At 33.3% G+C, this 25,427-nt stretch overlaps 1 protein-coding gene across 1 annotated transcript; it reads left to right on the plus strand.

Moving 5' to 3' along the window:
• Positions 1-16,473: 16,473 nt before the first annotated feature.
• On the plus strand, positions 16,474-17,819 carry LOC107949257 (dCTP pyrophosphatase 1). The gene is made up of 2 exons (XM_016883989.2): positions 16,474-16,788; positions 17,504-17,819. The coding sequence occupies exons 1-2, from the start codon at positions 16,651-16,653 to the stop codon at positions 17,735-17,737; spliced, it is 372 nt and encodes a 123-aa protein (XP_016739478.1). The 5' UTR covers positions 16,474-16,650; the 3' UTR covers positions 17,738-17,819.
• Positions 17,820-25,427: the final 7,608 nt, after the last annotated feature.

Raw genomic sequence — 25,427 nt, forward strand, 5'->3', positions numbered from 1 at the left:
TATTGAATATTATATGAAATGTCAATGGAGACTTGGCTAGTCAAGAGCATGTAAAGATAAATGTGTGAATAGCTTTGTGCTAAAATCATTTTGAATTTCGAATAAGATGGTGTTTGCGTTTGGAAGATATATGTTAAATTGCAAAATGAGATGAAATGTATTATGCATATATATTTTTCTTTTATATTACATAATGATGGAATGCCATAATGTATTCGGCCTTGTAATTGGAATTAAGGAAATTCTTTATGGTGGAGTAATTATATATTGATTTTAGTTGAATCATAGTATTTTTTTATAAGTGCCTTATAATATGGTAAGCTAGTGATTATACGATCTAGTAGTATGAACTACTTAAATGATATTTGAGAGATCAAGTTTAATTTTAGAGTTTAATTGCTTGTAACTTACTAAGCTAAATTAGCTTATATTGTGTTTGGATAATTGTTTTTGATTTTTAGGTTTTGGTAATATCCGAGGTAAGTTATTAAGCATATATTTTGTATCGATTTAAATAATCATAATACCTATGTAATTATGCCGAATGGAATGATATATATATGCATGTAGTGATGAAATTATCGAATGTAAAAAGAAGTGAGATGTATTGAGTTGTTGATTTTCGGCACTAAGTGTTCGGGTATAAATATTTACGATTATGAGATTGGCACTAAGTGTGCGAGTTTAATTGTATAGCACTAAGTGTGCGAGTTTGATTATTAAGCACTAAGTGTGCGGACTTACTATATATTTTCGAATAACTATTAACATTAAGTGTGCGACTTTATCGAGTAAATCATGGACAGTGGAATGAGTAAATACTTTGAGTTCATGAGGAATAGACGTTACGTTTATATTTGAAATTGAGCTTGGTAAGTCTTGAACCTATGTGGTGATTATATTTGAAATCAAATATATAAGATTAATTGGGGAATAGATGAAATGCTATTTAGTTGTATAATTTAAATGAAAATAAAATGATACGTGGAAATGCATCAAATATCATATTGAATATTATATGAAATGTCAATGGAGACTTGGCTAGTCGAGAGCATGTAATGATAAATGTGTGAATAGCTTTGTGCTAAAATCATTTGAATTTCGAATAAGATGGTGTTTGTGTTTGGAAGATATATGTTAAATTCCAAAATGAGATGAAATGTATTATGCATATATATTTTTCTTTTATATTACATAATGATGGAATGCCATAATGTATTCGGCCTTGTAATTGGAATTAAGGAAATTCTTTATGGTGGAGTAATTATATATTGATTTTAGTTGAATCATAGTATTTTTTTATAAGTGCCTTATAATATGGTAAGCTAGTGATTATACGATCTAGTAGTATGAACTACTTAAATGATATTTGAGAGATCAAGTTTAATTTTAGAGTTTAATTGCTTGTAACTTACTAAGCTAAATTAGCTTATATTGTGTTTGGATAATTGTTTTTGATTTATAGGTTTTGGTAATCGTTACGTGCTCGGGGATCGTCAGTGAAGCTCGTTACACTATCGTTTATAATTTGGTACCCTTGAAAGCTTAAGCTTAAACTTATGGCATGTATAAGCTATTCTATCTTTTGATTCCATTTTGAATGAGAAGTGTATTTAAGCCATGCGAAATTGGCTTAGTTATTATATGTTATGTTTGGTATTTAAATGAATTGTCAAGTCTGATTTATTTATTTATTTATTTATTAGCCAATTCTAATGCTGCACATGATTTGGAATAGTAAGCTATGTGAAATGTATTATTTGGTTAAATAATACTTGTAAATACTTATGAAGTCAAAGGTTTAATATTTGATTTGAATTCGTTTGAACTTGGGGATTATAATCTGTGCATACAGTGTGATTAATAATTTAATATTTTATTTTACGAATACGATCTATGGAATTATGTGAATTTACGAATACTATGTTTTTCTTCGGTAATACCTCGTAACCCCGCTAACGACGGACGTGAGTTAGGGATGTTACAGACCTCCTCCACCCCCTGCTCGGCCTTAGGGAGAAGTGCCACAAGGAATGGCACCTGTGAGAATTGGTAAGACCCTAGTGGATAAACTTAGGAAATACAGGGCTGAAAATTTTAGAGCTAGTGTTAAGGATAATAGGGAATGAGCTGAGTTTTGGCTTGAGAACACTTTGCAAGTTTTGGATGAATTGTCATATACACCCAAAAAATGCTTGAAGTGTGTTGTATCTCTTCTGAAAGATACAGCATACCATTGGTGGAAGATAGTATTCTCAGTGGTACCGAAGGAAGACATTATATGGGAGTTCTTCCAAGCTGAGTTTAAAAAGAAATACATCAGTCAAAGGTTTTTAGATTCGAAGCGAATGGAGTTATTGGAACTCAAACAAGGAAATAAGACTGTTTCAGAGTACGAAAGGGAATTCGTAAGGTTAAGTCAATAGGCAACATAGTAGGTCCAATCAGAGACAAAAGTGTGTAAGCGCTTCGAGGAAGACTTGAATGAGGAAATTAAATTGATGATCGGGATCCTTGAGATACGAGAATTTACCGCATTAGCTGATTGGGCCAAAAAGGCCAAAGAGCTAAACAATGAAAGAAAGCAAGCTAAGAGAGAAGCTCGAGTTTCGAGTAAGAGGTCTAGCGGCAGAGCACACTCTTTCCCTAAAAGAAATCGAGAAGTCATCAAGAACACTCTACTTCATCAGTAGGATATTCGAGTAGAGCAAGAAGCTCCAAGCAACATAACCCAAAGTCTTCTTCCCCTATGGTAACTAGTGTGGGAATTGTGGATGATCAAAATCTGAAGTGTAAAAGCTACAACAAATTTCACTCTGGAGATTGCCGAATGAAGAGTGGTGCGTGTTTCAGATGTGGGTCTCTTGACCATTTTCTCAGAGACTGCCCGGAGCGAGCTAATAAAAAGGTTGAATTAGCTCTGCATTCAAATGCTTCTATTTCTCAAGGTAGACCTCCGAGACATCCCGGAAGTGCTAGTGGTAGTCAAACTATTGCTAAGGATGCTACTGCAAAATCAGAGGCTCGAGTCCCATCAAGAAGTTATACAATACGCACTCGAGAGGAAGCCTCTGCTTCTGATGTTATCACGGGTACATTTTCTATCTATAATACTCATGTCATTTCCTTAATTGATCCAGGATCAATCCATTCGTACATTTGCATGAAATTGGTGTCTAGCATGGATATGTCTGTAGAGCATATGGAATATTTGATTAAGGTGTCAAACCCTTTAGGCAAATCAATCCTAGTTGATAAGGTCTGTAAGAATTGTCCTTTGACGATTCAAGGTCATTGTTTTCCAGCTAACCTTATATTATTGCAATTCGATGAGTTTGATGTAATACTTGGCATGGATTGGTTAACTGTGCATGATGTAATTGTAAATTGTGGTAGTAAGTATATCGAATTGAAAAGCTCAGATGGTGAGATTCTCTGGATTGATTCAAGTGAGTTGGATACTTCGCTGGTTGTGATTACCTCGATGATGGCTCAAAGTTATATGAGAAAAGGACATGAAGTCTACCTTGCTTTTGTGTTGAATACTAAAGAATCTGAGTTGAAGTTGGAATCGATACTGATAGTGTGCAAATATTCGGATGTGTTTCTGGAAGAACTACCTAGATTACCTCCTGTTAGAGAAGTAGAGTTTGGTATTAAGCTGGTGCCTGGGACAGCTCCTATCTCTATTGTTCTGTATAAAATGGTGCCAACCGAACTGAAAGAGTTAAAAGCACAGTTGTAAGAACTGACGGATAAAGGTTTTGCAAGACCAAGCTTTTCACCTTAGGGTGCTCCCGTATTAGTTGTAATGAAGAAAGATGGCTCGATTAGACTATGTATAGACTATCGACAACTTAACAAGGTAACTATCAAGAACAAGTATCCATTGTCGAGGATTAATGATATGTTTGATCAATTGAGAGGAGCCATTGTATTTTCAATAATAGATCTGAGATCTGGTTACTACCAGTTGAGATTTAAAGAGTTGGACATGCCTAAGACCGCTTTCAGGACGAGGTATGGTCATTTCGAGTTCCTGGTCATGCTTTTTGGTTTAACGAACGCCCCATCCGCGTTTATGGACTTAATGAATTGCGTTTTCTGACCATACTTGGACAAGTTTGTTGTAGTATTCATTGACGATATTTTGATCTATTCCCGTAATGAGTCCAAGCATGCTGAACATCTGAGGACTATGTTACAGATCTTACGCGACAAGAAATTGTATGCGAAGTTCAAAAAAAGCGAGTCTAGCTTCGAGAGGTAGGATTTTTGGATCACATTATTTCGGGTGATGGCATCTGAGTTGATCCGAATAAGATATCTGCTATTGTCGAGTGGAAGCCACCGAGGAACGTAACCAAGGTTAAAAGTTTTTTAGGCTTGGTCGGCTACTATCGACGCTTTGTAAAAGGGTTTTTGATGATTACGACTCCTTTGACGAGATTGCTGTAAAAAGATGTTAAATTTGAGTGGTCAAAGAAGTGTCAAAAGAGTATTGAGAAATTGAAGACATTGCTGACGAAACACCAGTACTAGTACACCCTGAGCCGAGAAAAGAATTTGTGGTTTATAGTGATGCGTCCTTGAATGGACTGGGCTGCGTACTGATGCAAGAAGGTAAAGTGATAGCCTACGCTTCGAGGCAATTGAAACCCAACAAGAAAAATTATCCAACACATGACTTAGAGCTAGCAGTTATTGTATTTGCCCTGAAGATTTGGAGACACCATTTGTATGGTGAGACATGTCGTGTATTCATTGATCAAAAGAGTTTGAAATATTTGATGACCCAAAAAGAATTGAATCTGAGACAACGGAGATGGTTAGAGTTGATTAAATATTATGAACTGATCATTGACTACCACCTGGGAAAAACGAATGTGGTCGCAGATACACTAAGCAGAAAATCCTTGTTTGCTTTGACAGCCTTGAACACGCAGTTGGCCTTGTTAGATGATGGTTCAATTTTGGCAATGTTAAGAGCCAGGCCAATGTTTCTACAAGAAATTTGTACAACCCAGGTCAATGATAGTGATTTGCAAGCCAAGAGAACTCAATACGAGTCAGGCACCAACTCAGATTTTCAAGTTGGTCCGACGATTGCTTGATGTTTAAAGATAGGATCTGTGTACTGAGAAACGACGAGCTTATTCAGAAAATTTTGTAAGACGCATATGATAGCCGTTTTTCTATTCATCCGGGAAGTACCAAGATGTACAATGATTTAAATAAAATGTACTAGTGGAATGGCATGAAAAGAGACATCTCTGGATTTATATCGAAATGCCTAATATGTCAGTAGGTGAAGGCTGAACACCAAGTACCTTCAAGTTTGATACAGCCTGTGATGGTCCCCGAATGGAAATGGGATAGAATTACCATGAATTTTGTGATTGGATTGTCGTTAACCCCGAAAAAGAAAGATGTTGTTTGGGTTGTGGTTGATAAGCTAATGAAGTCGACTCACTTTATTCCTGTACGAACTGACTACCTCACTTGACAAATTGGTCGACTTGTATGTATCTGAAATTGTGAGATTACACGAGGTACTGATATCGATTATCTCAGACAGGGACTCAAGATTCACTTCAAGATTTTGGAAGAAGCTACAAGAAGCCTTAGGTACAAAGTTGAGTTTTAGCACGGCTTTTCACCCGCAGATTGATGGTTAGTCTGAGCAGACGATTTAGATTCTTGAGGACATGTTGCAGTGTTACGTCCTTGAATTTCAGGGTAGTTGGGAAAAATACTTACCATTGGTGGAGTTCGCCTACAACAACAGTTTCTAGACGAGTTTAAAGATGGCACCTTACGAGGCATTGTATAGCCGGAAGTGCCGGACTCTGCTGTATTGGGCAGAGCTCAAGGAAAGCTAGATTCATAGAGTTGATTTAGTCAAGGAAACTGAAGAAAAGGTTAAAGTGATACGTAATTGTTTGAAAGCGGTGTTGGATAAACAGAAGTCATATGCTAATTTGAAAAGAAAGGAGATCGAGTTTCAAGTTGAAGATAAAGTGTTCTTGAAAGTGCCTCCATGGAAAAAGGTTTTGATATTTGGTTGGAAAGGCAAACTGAATCCGCAATTTATTGGACCATATGAGATCATCGAAAGGCATAGGCCATTAGCCTACCGTTTAGCATTGCCACCCGAATTGGAAAAGATTCATAATGTATTCCATGTATCCATGTTTCCATTATATAGGTCAGACCCCTCTCAAGTGATTTCACTGACGGAAATTGAGATCAGACCGGATATGTAACATCCTGATTTTCGGGTTTTTCGAGATTCTTGATATTTTAAGTAAGTTTCTAAAATTTGGTCTGTGATTATGGAATTCATAATTTGGGTACGTAAATGGGCTTATGGAAGGCCCATGAGTTGGCCAAAACCTGGTAGAATTTTTTTAAATTTTGGACTTAGGAGTTAGGGGTTCTGGGGAGGTGCCCTTATATAAAGTTGTGGGTAAAGTGTATCACAAAAAGAGCCTTGGTAAAGTGGCAAGGGTGACGCCACTAAGCTCCAAAAAAAGTGGCGTGTGGAGCATAGAGGAAGACCTGGGTTCGATTCCCTGGAATGGCAAAGATAATGTTATTTTTATGCTTGTGCATGCTAGAGTTTAAAGCTGGATGGAACTCTATGGGAGAGAGTTTAAAATAGTAAAGATGCATGGATTAAGGAGGGATAAGGGGAGAGATTTTAGGGATTTGAGAATGGGATAGAGCCTAGCCGATTTGAAGGGATTAGAGAGGGGATTTTGGCAGAGGGGTATTAGGTTAGCAATTTCGGCATTAGGGTCTTAGCTGTGCCGTTTTCTCTTTTGTTTTAGTTTTTTCTCTTCTTTCTTCTTCCCTAGCCGAATCTACCATCTTTCCTCTTATCTTTTCTCCCTTTTCTTTTTCAAAAACCAGCCCATTACTTTCCTCTACTCATTTATTATTTCTTTCCTTAATCTCTACTTCTGCCGAAATACCGCAAAAGCCGTAATCAGTGAAGATAGGGGGTGCCGATTCTTTGTGACCAGCAACCTTTTCCTTCCTTTTCAATTGTTGGCGTTCAATTCCTTTACCTTTTAGGCATCCAGATTCAAGAGGAGTAAGACTGTGGTAAGTACTTGAACTCTAAACAATTCCTAGAGTAACTTTTGGCCAAAAGCCGAAAACCCTCTAGTTTAGGGAGGTGGCCGAATATGGGTATAGGCCTTATGGGATCTTCTTTTAATATTTTTTTGGTTTATTTAGTGGAGGAGCAGCAAGGTGTAGTGTCGACTTGGAGTAGCTTGGATCACCGGAGTGGCTAGATCTAGTCATCAATCACGACAAAGGTAAGAATCCTAAGGCCATTATGGATGGTGGCCGAATGTGTAAGTATTAGTATTAGATGATTTTTGGTTTGGTTCAATTATGGGAAGCTAATTATTAACGATGGATTATAGGAGAAATCGTGTAGGAGATCTCATCGAGGAATATCGCCAAACAAGTGTGTAACGAACCCTTTTTCATAGCTTAAAGCGATAAATGCCGAAAAGCCAAAATGCCGAAATTCTGGCATTTCGAGGACTTGTGAGCAAGCGAACGATCATTAGTTAGTTAGATTCATTGAGATGATGATCAAGAACATTGGAAACGGTAAGAACGTGATTTTTGGCATTCACGGTAAGTTGGGCCTCGAGGGGCTGCAATAGGGCCCAATAAGCTTTCGGGCCCATTTGGGAAAAATTGTTAGAAAATAGAAATCTGTTAAAATTGCATGTTAGAACTGTTAATACTATTATGGATATAGGCTAAATGGGCCTAGATGACAAAATCGGCTAAGTAGGGCCCATTAGGTGTTTTAGGCCCAATAACTCGATTTTGCTAAAAATGGGCCAGAATCACTGTTTGCACCCATGAATTGTTAGTAACCATTAATGAACATGGAAATCCTAATTTTTGGTAAAATTACAAGATTACCCTTATAACATGAAAATGACCATTTTGCCCCTAGGTAAAAATGACCATTATACCCCTAGGGTTTATGTATGAATTTAATACATGGGATTTTGATAAACATGGTATGTATGATATGCACATGACATGTATGATATGCACATGATATGTATGATATGCACATGATGTACTCATAAATGCATTGGGTTGGGGTTTTATATGAATGGAGGAAGTGAAAAAGGGCTTATGCCCCAGTTATTAAAGGGCTTGTGCCCCAGTTATTAAAGGGCTTATGCCCCAGTTATTAAAGGACTTATGCCATAGTTATTAAAAGGGCTTTTTCCCCAGTTATTAAAAGAGGCTAGGCCTCCAGATATATGATAAAGCAGCTATGCTGCCAGTGGAGAGTTATGGCGGGGTGGGTCGAGTTAATCCCCACATGGTGTGCTGGTTGGTACGGGTGGAGAGTAGCGGATGGTGGGTTGAGTAGTCTCCCCAATTGGGCTTGCATTCGTTCATTGACATTATATGTGATATTGAAATGGGCCTATGGGCCATACCGTTTACAGTAAAGGCTTCGGCCCAATAATATGAAATTTGAAAAGGCTTCGGCCTAGTGTTATGAAATATGAAATAAGAAAAAGGCTATGTCCCAGTACATGTTTGAGATTGGATTTGGGCTTAGACCCAACAGGTTGTTATTGTTTTGGGCTTTGAAAGGGGCTTGTTGCACACTGAGTTTCCAAACTCACCCCCTTTCCTTAACCTTGCAGGTGAGCCTTGAGGTGGGGACTTGGGCCGGAGGGGATTCAGAGTGGCCACGGTGATCGCCTTTGGACCTTTAAATAAGCGTTGGTTTTCATTTAATTTCCTTTAATTATTATTTATTTTTGGGTTGTAATAAGGCCATTTTTAACTTTTCTTTTATTTCTTCTCGGGATTATTTTATTTTTAATAACTTCAAACTTGGTTGATAATTGTTCAAATGGGCTAGACTTAGGACGTGTTTTCAAAGCGATACTTGTTTTCAAAATATCTCAACACCACGATTAATCGATTTATCAAAGACATCCACTTAAACAAATTTAAACTCGATATAACAAAGTGTGGCTATGGTTGTAGGCATGTCTAGGATTGGATCCAACCAAAAAGCTTGGTACTTAAGTAGCCTTCATGGCTCACCTCCTCTGTCTCGGATACCTACCTGGTGCCCAGCTTTCATACACTTTGTTAACTCAACAAAATATATGGTTTTTAAAACACTAAAATGGAACGTGGGTTTTCAACTCCAACGTGGCACTTCAGATTCGGCCATAACGTCTGGGCCGGGTTTGGGGTGTTATAGGATATGACTTATGGTGAAGAACCAGTTAAGGTTTTAGCTCGGGAAGTCAAAAGTTGAAGAACAAAAATATAGCCTTGGTGAAATTTTATGGCATCGGCACAGACTGGAAGAGGCTACATGGGAACCCAAAGAAACCATGAGAAGTCAATATCCGAACTTATTTACTGGTAAGACTTTTGAGGACAAAAGTCCCTAAGGGGGGAGAAATGTAACATCTCGAAATAGGGCCTAGTCAGAATAGTGTTTTCGAGACCACAAATCTGACATTAAAATAATTATTTCATGATCATTATGAGGTTTAGGATATGAAAATATGCATGTGTTAAAGTTTCATGAAGAAATTCTATGTGTAAGGTGTCTAATTGGAAATTAAGGACCAAATTAAATAAATTGCAAAACTTGGGTTCTAGAAGAAATTTGTATGAAATTGCTTTGGAACATTAATTAGAGGTCCTTAAAGAGTAAATTTCCCAATTTCTAAGTTTTTGGACAAAAATGGCTATGCATGGAAAATTTGGAAAGGTTAGTAAGGAAGGGCATTTTGGTTATTTAGTTAATTAATGAAATAAAAAGGGAAAATCATGAAAAAATTCACTCATTTTCTTCTCCATGCTGCCGAATTTGAAAGAGTCTCCATAGCTAGGGTTTTCCAACATTTCAAGCTCAATAGTAAGTGTTCTCTAGCCCTGTTTTTAATATTCTTCGTATTTTTTAAACCCTCGTAACATGCTCTATCCATTTCTACCCATATTTCAAGCTAGGGTTCATGTTAGAAATTTGACCCATGCATGAGATGGTTGTTCTTTGATGATTTATGGAGGGTTATGAAAGTCAGATGTTATATAAACATCTTTTGGTAGGTGATTTTTCATGAAAACACCAAAACGGAACCTAATTGAAAAAGGTATAAAATGTGGGGTAGAATTTTGAGATGAAAGAAAATGTGGGCTGCTATAGGTAAGAAAAACATTCGGCTAGGCTTGGGTAACTTAGAAATTTCATGCATTTCATTATACGAGCCTTAGGACTAAATTGTAAAAGTGTGAAAAGTTAGGAGCAAATTGGTCAATTTGCCTGAGGGTGAGTCTTAAGCCGAAAATGAACAATGTGAGGTATTAATAATTTATTGCTACTGATATAGACCCCGAGGAACCAATTTCGGAGGTCGACCGTGGAAAATGAAAGGTTTCGAAATAACCGAAACACAAATCTAAAACGACTATCAGGTAAGTTCGTATAACCCAGAGTAAACTCTTAATATACTTAAATATGTACGTTCTTAAATGTATGAAAATTTAGATATTCATTGCATGAAAATCCATGAAATGTGGTAGTGTAATTGAAAAGGATGATAAATGTCCCGATTGAAATAGAAAGAGAAATCCGATGGATAAATTATGGCTTACATGACATGAGATCTTGCATGTGTTGCAAAAAAGGATTTAGCCGGGACGTGTGATCTGATGATCTCAAAATAGAAAGGATCTAGCCCAGACGGGTGTTCTTTGAGTGATCGAGCCTCCCGAAGAATATGGGTGCATTAAGGATTTAGCCCGGACGGGTAATCCGATTGAGGACTGAATTAAGCCTGGACTGGCAATTCAGATCCGAGCTTATGAGAGCAATTTTCGTAAAAAGGGATTTAGCTTGGACTGGTAATCCCAACATTTCTCTATGAGTTATTACTATGGGGGATTTAGCCTGGACTGGTAATCCCACCGTAAGATGTAAGGTTCGCGGGAGTGCGTTCTTGAGATGATCACTTGTATGAATTGACGGTTATTGGACTATCTATCGAGATTTTCGAGAAATTCAACGGGATTAACATGAGAACTAAAGAATGGAAATATTGAATTGATGAGCTCATTTAAGAATAATGACATGAGGTATTGTTATGAAACTAACTTGATGGTTGAGTGCATGTGATAGGGAAACTATTTCGTGTTTGTTGGAATTATTTCCTAAATATGGTTGTATGCTAATTAACCGGTAAGTTTACTTTGCAGTTATCCGGACTTACTAAGCATATAAATGCTTACCCCCTCCTCTTTTCCCTATCTTACAGAGCTCGTGGACTCATGAAGATTAGAAGACGTTGGAGAATCAACACACTATCGTCTTGTCCCGCTTTGGTATATAGATACTTTTATTTTGTTTAATGGCATGTATAGGGCTTTTGGTTATTTTGTTATATGTGTCATTTGGCTAGCCAATGTAACGGTTTAAATGGTATACTTATTCTTTTGTATATGGCCATGAGATGTGGCTCATATTGATATAGGTTTTAAACCTACTAATGATGCATGTTTATGTTTAAATGATTCATGAGATATGGTGACGAGGTTTATCATGAATGGATGCTTGAAATGGGACCAAATAATTTGCGAGTAGTCATAGCATACAATGGTATATGGTTATAATATGGCCTAAGTGTAAAATATAAAATGCGCTATGTTAATCCCTCATACGAAAAGGATAATTTAGCATGTACTAAGCTGAAGAGATGAGGCTAACATGTGATGAGTCATGCCAAGGTTGTTTAAGAGTATAATAAAGCCATGTTAAATTCCATTGAAGTCTTTAAGTGTGTATAGATGATAGAGAGTGACCAAAGGCTTGGAAAATAGCCCTAAAAAGGTCCACACGGGTAGACACACGAGCATGTGTCTAGGCCATGTGTGACATACGGTCAGCCCTATGGGCGTGTTGCTTGGCCGTGTTACTTGGTTGTGTGTCCCTTGCACCTAAAATTTTAGGTCCGTTTGCATGGTAATAAACACATGGGCAGAGACACGGCCGTGTGTCTCAACTGTGTGGTGGACACGGCCTAGAACACGGGCTTGTGCCTCGACCGTGTGCCTCAAAATGAGTGATGACATCATAAACAGAATATCTGGGTTTTTGGACACGGACGATGACACGAACGTGTCTAGGCCGTGTGAGGGACAAGGGCCAAGGACACAGACATGTGCTTGGCCATGTGAAAACCACTATAGGTTCAAAATGAAAAATAAATTCAAATAATTCAACACGGGTGAGGAACATGGGCGTGTCCCTAAACACACGGGCATGTGCTTTGCCTCCACATAGGTGTGTGACGCATAACCTTAGGAATTTTACTAAAATTTTTAATAGTTATTGGTTTAGTCCTAGATTGTTTTTAATGTATGTTTTGGACCTTGTAGGTCCATATTAGGGACACTATGATGTTGTTTGATTGGTTTTAAATTAAAATGAAATTTTATAACCCGCATTCTTTGAAATGTCCGAGTATGTGTCGGTAACGCCTTGTACTTCGTCACAGTCTCTAGTACGGGTAAGGGATGTTACAGATTACATCGTGCGTGCTCCACAAGAACTTCAAGCTACTATTCAATAACCATTCTCAGAAGAAGAAGTTTTGAATTTTTTTTTCTAACTGTTAAAATCTACGCCAAGACTATATCTCCTTTGCAAATATTAGGGTTCTACATTTTCCAACCATTTTCCTTTTCAAAAATCATATTTACAAGCTTGCCTTTTTAAGTTCACTCTTGCCATTTTTGGCCTTGTTGCTCCTAGCTCTCCTTTTCAAGCTCACCAAATAATAGCATATTACACCTCCTCCAAAAGGGACACTTTGTCGAAAAGTTTCTTCTTAGGAAAGACCACATTATAACATCCCTTACGATTAAGGTGAAGGGAGAGCAATTTGTATACCTAACCATCCCACTAAGGCAATTGCTTTCATCTAGGAGTAGGTTGCTCACAAATGAGCTCGTACAACTAAAGATTCCCATGTACTTATCACATAGGTTGCCACCAGATCACTTTAAGATCCACTTTGAGACTTCTCATGTCATATCCCATAAAATCTCCCATGATTCTACTGCTAACTCTACAAAGATTAGTTTGGCCACATATTATCACATCCAAGTAGGGCATTCCACGACCCTATTTGTAGCATTCCATGGCCCTCCTATCTACCTAACACACTAAGCTTTCCCTTTCTATAAGCTCACCTCATCTCCAAGAAGACCCCAAAGAACCTAAAACCTAACAAAACAAACTCCTCGACACTCTATGTGAGCTGCCTCCAACATCTTATATTAAACCACCTTGTACCAACTTAATATCTACAAATAGAATATGATCCCCTTTAAAATAATTTATTTTTTTTAATTAACCACGGCAAAGAATCTGATTTTAGTTGCATCTTCAAATGTTAATATAAATTTAGATGTGGATATAAGAATATGATAACAATTGTCATATGAAAAATTTTACTTATATTACATATTTGTTTGACGCTCGTCCTGGATGTCAAATACCGAAGATTTGAGGGTTTAATAATTGAAAATATAAAATTTAATAACAAAAGGATATACACTTGACCTCAGATAATGTTTTTTAATCTAACTATGGAGCTTTGTTCCTTTTAATTAGCCACTTAATGATAGAATCAGATTCCCGTTAACGTAATTCCGACTTTTTCTTGTAAAAAAATTTTAAAATATCTAAAAATTGTAGAATAAAAAAATTTAACATATTCGTATGGGATATAAATTTAAAGTCAATTTTAGAGGTCATCTTACCTCGAGTTGAATCAAGTTTCAATCACGTTTACGCATGATATTAATATATTTTATACTTATTTAAATTTGACTCAATTCAAAGTAAATACTCTAAATTTTATCCAAATTTATTCATATTTGTGAAGCACTAATCAAACTTATTTTAAATTCACTCCTCTATTTTTAATTCAATTTTTTAATAAAGGTAATAATTTAATATATTTAAAGATAGAGAAATTTACATTTTTTTATCTTAGCATTATAATACTACATATTATTGTAGATTTATTTTTTATGTGATATAAATGACATTATACATAAAAATAAAATAAAATATTACATAGTTAAAAAATTAGATGAGTCAGATTGAGCTCAAACTTTAAATATTGGAATTCAAACTTGACCAATTTTAAATGAATTTTTTTAAACTCTTTTAAAAAAAATTCATATTTAAACAGCTAATTCAACCTTTAAACATTTTTATCAACACTTGTAATAAAAGATTTAATAGTTTCAATAATTAAAAAATATATATTAAGAAGAAATATTTGGTAATAAAATGAACATACAATTGAGAGCTTTGAATCTTACCGAAAGCTCTTAAAAAATCTAATGAGAAAGTAGAAGTTTGAATAATGGAAGATGGTCGGGAAGGAATACTAAAATTCCAAGCTATCTTAATTGATCAGAATCTCTGCTTTGATTGAAAGTAGTAAATACTAACAAGTTGCCAAAAAATAAAAACAATAAATTCAGCTTCAGTTCAGATGCCATTATCATGAAAAGGGTTGTAAACTAAGAAGAAAGGTTAAACCATAAACAGAAAGGCATAAGATTCCCGAATTATGTTTGATGTAAATTCCTCACTCCATTTCACCACATAAATCATGGGGCCGTCCTTTCTTATCTCAAGGGAATTTATATAATTTTTTTTCCATTTATACTTAAATTTATTTTTGAAAGATTACATTATTAATTACTTAATTATTAATAAATTTATTTTTAATTATATAACTATAAAAATTTACAAAACAATTACTCAACTATTCAACTTTTTAATTTTTAATAAATTTCTATTAATTAAATAATAAAAAATTATAATTTTAAATATAACATAATAATAAATTTAACTCTCAAATTTATATATTATATTAATTTATTTTTCATGCAAAATTTACGCTCTACCTCTATTAGACACTTGTGCTACTCCTAGTTCTTGTCTGTTTGTAAAGCCATGTTGACATTTTTACCATTCAAAAAAAATTAAAATTTATAATAATTATAATAAACTCAAAAAATACATGAACGTTAATGTTTTTTCTCCTCTACTTCCTCATTGCCACTATCACTGTTACCTCCACACCACCTCTAATTTCCTTTGGAATACTTGGGATTGAGCAATGAAAACAAAAAAATAACGTGAATTGAAGCGATTGGATGATTTATGAAATATTAGTTAAAAAATTCATCACTTCAAATCGAATCAAATTATATATTTTTTTAATTTATACTTAATTTTTATGATATAAAAATAAATATTTTATATTTAATTTAATGAAAATAAGTTAAAATTCTATATAAAACATATTTTCTAAAAAGATACTATATAAAAGTTATTGATTACTTTTTGTTGATTGTTTAAAAATACTTATGATAAAAATTTTGGAGCTTTATCAAATCAATTTTATTTTATCAAAATAAATTAAAATTTTCAAAATCAGAAACTCAATATAAAAAAAATGAGAATGGAATTGAATTATTATATATAATTCAAAAAAAAAATTAAAAATCCTATCAAACCGAACTAATATCACTCAACACCTCTCGAATTTAAAGTCATTTATAGGAGGCAAATCCACCACTTCAATTGACAAATAGTCTTCCAAAACACCACCATTAAATGGCTTCACAACTTTATCGAAACCGAAGATTACAACTTCTTGGTTAAGAATACCCAAATTGATGCTTGAAGTGGAGGTTAAACTCTAAACTCATAAGTAAAGAGCTGGAGATTGGAGAACAGAAGGGATTGGTTTCAGTCTTGAAAGGATTCCACGTCATTAGGGTTGTAGGCAAACTTAATGGATGGCCCAGATTTGAAGAATGTAGAATGATTTAAAGTGATAACCTTGAATTCATCGGGATGATTACTGATTGTAATGACAAGCCTAAAATGGTTAATACGTATTTTTACTCGCATTTGATGGATAAAACCAGTTGAGATAAACATTACCGACAACCTGTCGGTGTGGTAAAAAGGGAATTTGCACGTTCGCATCTAAATTTAGAGTTCAAACCCTGTGAAATCAACATCATCTCCAAATTTGAATATATATATACTTTGGTTTATAGTAGAGTTTATTGGGACTTGATGTCATTTGCTCAAGGGTTTTGGCTATAAACGTTCATGGATGCATCAGAATATAGCATCTACTTTTCTTTTACATATCTTTAAACCCAATGATCAGAAGAGATTGTGAGAAAGGAAAGCCTTGCTTTCAATTTCCATTTATTCCAAGATTTTTTTTTTCATTCACAAAATAAAATAGAAATGTTTCTAAGAAATGATTAAAAGGGATTATTCTAACTATAAGTTCAGGTAGTGTGAAGTTGGCCATTTTGTGTATCGTGGGGCAGCAACGAATCTCATGTTTAAACCATGAATGAAGCATTTTTGCTTTTCAATTTAAAAATGCAAATTAGTTATGCACAAATTAGTACTTGAGAACACAATTGTACCGAAACTTCCACCTTCAAAGCTATAAATCACCCATCTTAAACCATAAGAAGCCAAAAAAAAGAAACCAGGGAAAGCAAAGCATGGGAGAAGAGAAAGAGAATGCACAAGAGGGAGTGGTTGACATTAGTCTCAAGGATCTCTCAAAGAAGCTTGAGGATTTTGCCAGGGTCAGAGATTGGGAGAAATACCACAGTCCTAGGAATCTACTTCTTGCTATGGTAATCGATTCAGTACTACTCCTATTTAATTACTACATTTCATCTATAAAACAATATCAAACCCACTTCAATATCCATGAACATAGATATGGCTATGCTTTAGGCCATTATCTGCTGTTAAAGTACTTTACTTAAAGACAACAAGGTGGATGCCATCTCATTATTGGAGCCATTGGGAAAAATGTTTGGTTTAGAGTTTTTTCTTTTCGTTTTCCTTTTTCATACTCAGCATGTTTGATTTAGAATGTCTCAAAGCAACATGCTCAAGTAAAAGTCTCTTTTTGCTCTTGAAACCCAAAACTCTTTATTTTTTTTTGACACACAAGGTATGTTAAGGGGAATGGACTTTTTTATTGTGAGAAATATTTAAAGTTCATCTTCAGAGTAGTTGCTTCGGATCTCGAATTGTTGGTATTATTTCTGGGATGTCTACACTCAGTTTAATCTCGAATTTTTGTCTCCTGATTTTAGGAAGAGCTTAAAGAGGTTCATGAAATTTTTCAGAAGTGCCTAAGGTCCACAAAAAAATATTTTATCATTTTAACTTTAGTGAGATTCTATGCCAACTCTTAAAAAATAAAAATAAAACCCGAATTTAAAAATCTAGTATAGACAAAAAAAAAACAAGGTATACGACAGAAAAAAAAAACAACTGAGCCCAACACTCACCTCAGTCCGAATAATGATTTTTTTTTTTTCAATTATGGATGTGTAGGTTGGAGAAGTAGGGGAGCTATCAGAGATATTCCAATGGAGAGGAGAAGTGGACAAAGGGTTGCCAAATTGGGAGGAATCAGAAAAAGAACATCTTGGGGAAGAACTTTCAGATGTACTTTTGTACCTCATTAGATTGTCGGATATTTGTGGCATTGATCTTGGTGATGCTGCTTCAAGAAAACTTGTTAAGAATGCCATCAAATATCCACCACCACCGCCCAATGTTTTATGAGTTGCTTTTACTTGGCCTGCAACTTTTTATGAAACCACAATTTGATGGGTAAATATATAAAGAGACTCTATATTAGGTATTAGATTTCTCAGTACCTTTTATCTAAAAAGTAAATAAATTAATCTATTAATTAGATCAAAAGTAAATTAATATTTTTCATTTAAAAATTTATTTATTTTTATTATTAAAAATTGATATGATTGACAGAATAATTAAATAATAATATTTAATGTGTTATGTGCACCTTACACAAACATATAAGGACCAATTTTAATTGTATATATAAAAAAATTTAACAAAAAAATTAATTTATTCTTTAATCTAATGTATAGAGATTAATTTATTTAATTTTTTAATATAAAAACAAAATATAATTCAATTATTAATATAAGGGATTCCATAATAATTTTATCGAAGATTATAATATATGCTTTTCGTTTTCGACTTTAGAATAGTGCAACTATTGTGCAACTTCCTTTCTGTTTAGATAATTCGTCACTAGAATTAAATACCCCCACTAACGCTGGGGTTTTCAAAATTTTTCTTCTAATTTATTTCATTAATAATAAAAAATAATTTCCAACTAAATTTTATTATATAATAATCATATATTAAATTTTATTTATATAAATTAAATTTATAATAATTGGTTAAAATTAGTGGAGAATCTTCAGTTGATTATATGGATTCTTAACTAGACTAATAATTTTAAATATATAACCTGAAAAATTTCTCAAGCAAGTTAATTAAAAATACTAAATAAATTTGTAAGCAAATACAAGATGATAAAATTTAAAGTTTAATTACATTATTATAAATAAATAAATCATTTGCATGCGAATTGCAGATATAAAATCAAGGTTTAAATCTGTTAATTTTTTTATTTTTTGAAATTTAAAATTTAATTTTTATATTTTAATTTTGAGAATTTTAATTTTGAGACATTGAATTTCTATATTCTTTTATTTAAAAATTTCCGTCCTTTCATCTAATTTTATTGTTAAAGTTAATGATATTAAAGGAAAATTAATTTTTTAACTCTTAACACTTATAATTTTTTGTCAATTTAGTCATTTCCATTTAAAGTACATAAAAGATTTTAAAAAATAATTCTTTTCATACTTAAAATAACAACATAAAATTTTAAAAATTTATCTTTAAAAAATAAAATTATGAAAAAAAAACTCTTTCAAATTCCAAATAAAAAATAAAATGATTTTAAAATATAAAAAAATTTAAAATTTAATGTTATATAAACCAAACTAGACCGGCCAGTTGGACTGAAACCAGATGGTATCAGTTCAAGGAGAGATAAAAAATCGATTGACTCGCAAGCCAACACTGACTAGTTGGACCGAACTAAAAACTGATTGAACCGATAGTTGAACCAATTTCGAATTGGTTCGATCACTTGGTTCTCAAAAGGAGTGGCTCGATTGGTTTAAAGCAAACAAATTAATAAAAAAAATTGGTTCAACTATTGGTTCAAGTAGTTTTTTAACCCAGTTCAACTAGTTCATACTGATTCGTGGGTCAACTGATTTTTATAATTTTTGAACTCTTTTGACCCTCAACATTTACATTTGACGTTTGTCAATTTGCTTCACTCTTTAAAAGTATGTCAATTTTCTTTTAAAAAATTTAAATTATTTTTTCATATTTTAAACAAAAAATTTAAAAATTTTAAAAAAAATTAAAAATTTATGAAAAAATAATAACTCTTTAAATTTAAAAAAAAAGAATTTTTTAAAATATTAAAAAATTTTAAAATTTAATATTATGTTAGAATTAAGTGACCCGAATCCTTATTTAAATAAAATATAGTGGTAAAATAAAATAAAAGAAGAATCCATACAGAATTACACTTCTTTTATTTTATTTTAGAATAAGGTTTTTTAAACCTTATTAAATTCTATCTATTTGATATTGATTAGAATAAAGTGTTTTAGTTTTACTAGAATATGGTTTTACAAGCCTATAAATAGACATAGTCTATTCCTCTTGTAAACAATTCGAATTCGACATAGTGAATTTTCTTCTCCTCTGCCCGTGATTTTTTCCCGAAAGAGTTTCCACGTAAAAATTTGTGTGTGTGTGTGTGTTTTTATTTTATTTTATTTTTCACATGTTATCTAAACCTAACTAGGCTGGTTGGATCAAGAATAGGCTAGGCTATTAGTCTAGTGAAAGGTAAATGCAATACCTCTTATCTGTCTCGACATACAGTACGAGTAGGAACTGCTAATGAAACACTCCATATTTAAATGAAAAAAATCTTTTAATAAAAACTATTTTACTACTTTATAAAATTCCTTGATGGTCTATTTGGAAATCGTGATTTGGGTTAAAAAAAAAACTTTGGATTTGTAATTGAAAATCTAAATTCTTTGTTTGGATAACAAATAAAAAAATTAGATTTGAATATGGGCAAATCCAAGTCTAATTTCATAAGAGTTAAATTTTTAGTTCTAAAATCTATTTTAGAACTTGAAATTTTCAAATTTTCAAATTGATTAAAAAACACGAGAACCTTTTTATTCTCTCTTCTTTCATATTTCCTTCAAAACCCAAATAATAAGTAATTAATTTTATTTAAAATATATCATCAATGAAATTCAAGGTTTTTAGATTAGATTTGTGGGTGAACCAATCAGACCACTGATTTTCGGTTCTATTGGTTTGACTGATCCAACCGATTTGATTGAATAAATTATTAAAAATTAAAAATTGAGAAAACCAGTTGAATCAATTCGATTGGTCCAACCGGTTCAAAGGTCAGCTAGTCTGGCCCTTTATTTCGGACTAGTACCTCAATCAGTTTCCAATCCAACAGGCCTAACCAGTCGATCTAGTTTGGTTCTGAAAACAATAATGAAGTTTCATGCATTAAATTTAATACAATATAAATATTCAAAATTCTATTTTATACCATAATTTCCACAGTTTTAATTTATAAACCCTAAATATTTAATTTATACACCCATCACTTTTAATTTACACCTAAGTAAGTCAACTTATTTAAATACAAATAAAATTATATGATTTTATTAAATTATAAAATAGGGGTGAGCGTTAGATCGAATCGAATGAAAAAATTTCGAGTTAATCAAGTTGATTAATCCTATTTTATCATCCTAACTCAATTTGAAATTTTCTCGAATCGAGTCGAGTGAGATGGAATTCGAATTGGATCGAAGTATTTGTTCGAGTTAAATTAAAAATTAATTTTGGGTCTTTGTAAACTATCACCCACTGCAATCAAATTTGTTATTAACTTTCATCTCCTCATAATTTATTTATTAATCTTTTTATATACGAGTTAACTTCTTTGCTTGCTTAGTTGCTTCAGTTATCTTTTGATTTTTGTTACTACGTATTTTGAAATTTAAAAATATATTAAATATAAAAAATGTGATTTTTTTAAAATATTTATGGCATCATCAATAATTCAATTTTAACAAAAATTTATAAAGATTTAATATGATTAAACAATTCAGTAATATAAATAGGACAAAATGTGAAATTTAATTTAATGATATAAATAGTAGATATAAATAACATTATTACTATTTAGGTTTAGAGATTTTTTGGATGATTTTTTATTGGGGGTAAATGGTGAAAAGTAAATATTTAGGGGGAAAATAAATTTTTTTTAGGGTTAGGGGAGTAAAATTTTGGGAGGAAAGTAAATGTGTTGGGGGAAAATATTCAAAAAAAAATTGGGGGAGAAATGGGTTTGGAGTAGTGGGGTAGGATGGGAGGGGAGTAAAAGTTTTGGGGGAAAAGTAAAAAGGTTTGAGGTTTGAGGTAAAAATGTAAAATTTTATAGTTTGGTATTCGGTTTATTCGAATTATTCGAGTTATTTGAATTCGAAAATTAAACTCGATTCGAACTCGAAAGTTGAAAAAAATTGAGTTGACTCGAATAACTCAATTCGTTTAACTTAAAGTTTGAAATAGAGAGTTCTTTTTAATATTTTAACCAAAAAATTTATGAAAAATATAAAATGGGAAAGTTACACTCTATTGGGCAATTTGTAATTTATAAAAAAAATTCCTTGGAAGAATATACAAAAGCAATTAGTTCCATACTAAATTGTTCATAATAAAATAGAAACAATAATTTTCATTCAAATTCAAAGTTTTCATAACTGAACGAGGATTGAATCGGTTAAGCTTTTAGTTTGTTGGTTCAACTATACAACTAGTTCGATTAATACAATTGGTTTGACCAATCTGCCCAGTTACATTAAATAAAAATAAAAAAGTAAAAAAATGAAGAAATTCTAGTTCAATTGGTCCAACCGTCCAATCAACTGATTTTCTGTTTGATTCAATTGGCTCGTGCTAGTTCCTAGACCAATCGATCTAATGCCTTTCTTCGAGCTGAGAATCCTGGACCAGTACCTTGATTAATTCTCGGTCCGACCGATTAGTTTGATCCGGTTCAAACGACCATGTTCAAAATCCTCCTAAATAATTTAATTAAAAAAGCTTTTAAGACATAGAATTAGTTAAATTCCAAATCCAAATTTGAATCATCTAAACAATCAATTTAAAATAATTCAATATCTAGAATTTCAAATATTTGTATTTAAAAAACAAAGAATTTGGAAATAATGAATTCATAAATCATAAATTTCAAAGCTAAAATTTTGAAATCTAAATTTTATTTTCCAAAACAATTTCCACAATTTAAGAAAGAATCAAATACGATTTGGAATAATTATTGGTCATTTCATACTTACGAGGGCACATCCAAATCATAAAATAGTTGTTGAAGCTCGTTGGCTTAAAACAAGGATATTCAGGTTAAGAAAAATAAAAGTTTTATCAAGAGTTAAATTTTCAAATAGTTTGAATAAATAGTAAAAAATAATATAAAATCATTTTTGAATATTTTAAAATAAACTTGAAATCATTTAGAAATATTTTTCGAGTGATCGGAGGTGCCCAAGGTCAATTACGAGCCTTAAAGGGCTCAAAACGGCTAAAACAATGTAGTGGCCTTATCCAAGAGCCTATGTCTTTGTAACACCCTAAACCCGACCTAGAAGTTTAGACTGAATTCCGGATGTTACATTGATCATTGAAGTGATCTAGGTAAAATTTTAGTTATAAATCTTAATTATCAAATCCCAATATTCAACGCAAAGTAATTTAATTCAAAACATTTTATACTACAGTGTTAAACAGAAGTTACAATCCAAAAACATTTACAAAAACTTAGATTTAAAGTAATGCTTTATTAACCAGTTAAAGAACAAGATGATGCTTTTGAGACTTTCGACTTGTCGAGTCCAGTCGCAGAAAATGGAAGAGTACTTGAAAAGGAAACACTGAGAGGGGATGAGCTACTTGAGCTCAGTGTGAGATCGAAACAAGACAAAAAGACATTTTTAGAATTCAAATAAGTATTGCATCAGATTTATAGATAAACACCGCGTCAGAAAGAAATTTGGAACTAAAGTCCCAACAGAACATAAATGGCACTCACGTCAATTCACAAATAGACAGACAGAGTACAGTCAACAGTCAAACACCCAGAACATACAAATAGACATGGATGAAATGCTGTCAAATAAACCCAACCATCTAGCCAACACACCTCTCCGTCCCCCGATCATACCCCATAAGAGCTATTTAAGCTCATCCAGCCGAAACACACCACATAGGACCTCGAGGGCCCATCCAACCCTATACACAAAAAATATGGACTAAGTCACTTAGATAAAAATATGCAGCAAAGCTGACGTACATGCAGTATAGTGCGATAAATCGATGTACGATAAATTACAGTAGAACTACCAGATCAGATCAGAATTAGACTCCCTTTTCTTTATAAACCTACCCAAAATCCTTAACTTTATGCAAGTGTATGCATGCACACGAATTCAGAGAACAAAGACATTTACATAGTCAGTCAGATGGAACAAATATACTACATACCCCACAGACTAGATTCAAAATCATATATCACATACAATCAACACAGATATCGAGCCTAGAACACCCTCACTAAACTTAGCTAAAGGTCAGAGCACCAACACAAACACACATTCAGATAAAAAATGCATATAGAACCAATTAAGTGACTTAAACCACACGCCAGTGTGCTTTGGCCGTGTGGAAATGGCTAAGCCGTGTGGGACAAAAGCCCGTACAAAAAGGGGCACACAGCCGTGTGGTAGAGGCACACGCCCGTGTGAAGAAAGGCACATGGCCGTGTGACTAATGCACACACCCGTGTAGACCAGGGACATGGCCGTGGGAATAGGCTGTGTAACTTTTTGTCCATTTGCACTAAATTTAAATACAGGGCTGACACGGCCATGTGAGGGTCTCATACACCCGTGTGCCCACCAGACACGACTGTGTGTCGAAAACACACGCCCGTGTGGATCCCTAATCCCCAATTAGCCGTACAACCGTGTGACCAGGCCGTGTGGCACTAAATTGCTCAAACCATAATTTCTAAACACACAAGCCCGTGTTCCCAAGGGACACGGTAGTGTGAAAAACGATAAAAATCCCCAAATCAACCACACGACCATGTGGCTAGGCCGTGTGGAACCAAATTTTTCCCAGAAACCCTAAATCCTAACTCCACACGGTCATGTGAACCAACACACGAAAACACCCCTAAACAGCCTGAAAATTGTAACAGCTCGGTTTAGACCTTAGTCGGAACAGTGGTTTTGGGACCACGAATCTGAGTCAGAAAAATATTTTAATTATATTTTATGTGTTTACAGCATGTTGGAATGCATGTGTGAAATTTTCGTGAATTAATTTTACCGATTGGTTGTTTAATTTTATAAATGGACTTAATCGCGTAAATTGTAAAAGTGGCTTGCTATTTGTTAAAGTGCTATATTGCTATGTTCTTTTAATGTGGAGGCCTTAAAATGGAATTAGACCATTAAATGATAGTATGGACGGTAGTGGATAGCCATTATTAAGTTTTTATATTATTTCATTAAGGATAGTTTGGTAATTATGTTAATAATGATAATAAAAATAAAACAAAACATCACTTGTTCATCTTTTTCATCACCATTACCGAAACTTAAAAGAAAAAGAAAATAACAAGAGTTCCTAGGGTTTGGCCTTGTCTAAGCATGATTAAGGTATGTGTTTAGCTTAGTTTTTGATCATTTTTATGTTTTTGAGATTGTTGCTTTGAGTTTTAGCTAGCCCATGCTTGAATTTTTAAATTGGTTGTGTATTTTGTGATTTTACATTGAAGAAAGGTTGTGGTTTTTGTTGTTTGATGATAGAAAATAAAAAATATGTTGTTAGATTAATTTGTTTAATTAAGTGATTTTTGGTAAAAATATCTACTTAGGATTAAATTGTAAATTTTATAAATTGAGGGGTCAAAATGTGAAATAAATGAAATAAATGGACTGCTATGAACCTTAGTAAAATTCGGCTATACTAGATTTTAATGAAATTATGTGTATTTTGTGTTCTATGAAATAAGGACTAAATTGTAAAAAAAGTGAAATGTTAGGGGTTAAAGTGAAAATTGCCCTTTTATGTGTTTTTTTGGGTGAATTTGAGTACATATGTGATTAAATAAGTCTACTTTATACTAATTTAGATCAAGAAAAGAGGAAAAATGATTTGGATCGGAGGAAATCAAAAGTTGTTGAATAGTCGCTCCGGTTCATTCGTCTCTGTCCGA

Source organism: Gossypium hirsutum, chromosome A10 (assembly GCF_007990345.1).
Source record: "Gossypium hirsutum isolate 1008001.06 chromosome A10, Gossypium_hirsutum_v2.1, whole genome shotgun sequence".
Taxonomy (NCBI): Eukaryota; Viridiplantae; Streptophyta; class Magnoliopsida; order Malvales; family Malvaceae; genus Gossypium; species Gossypium hirsutum.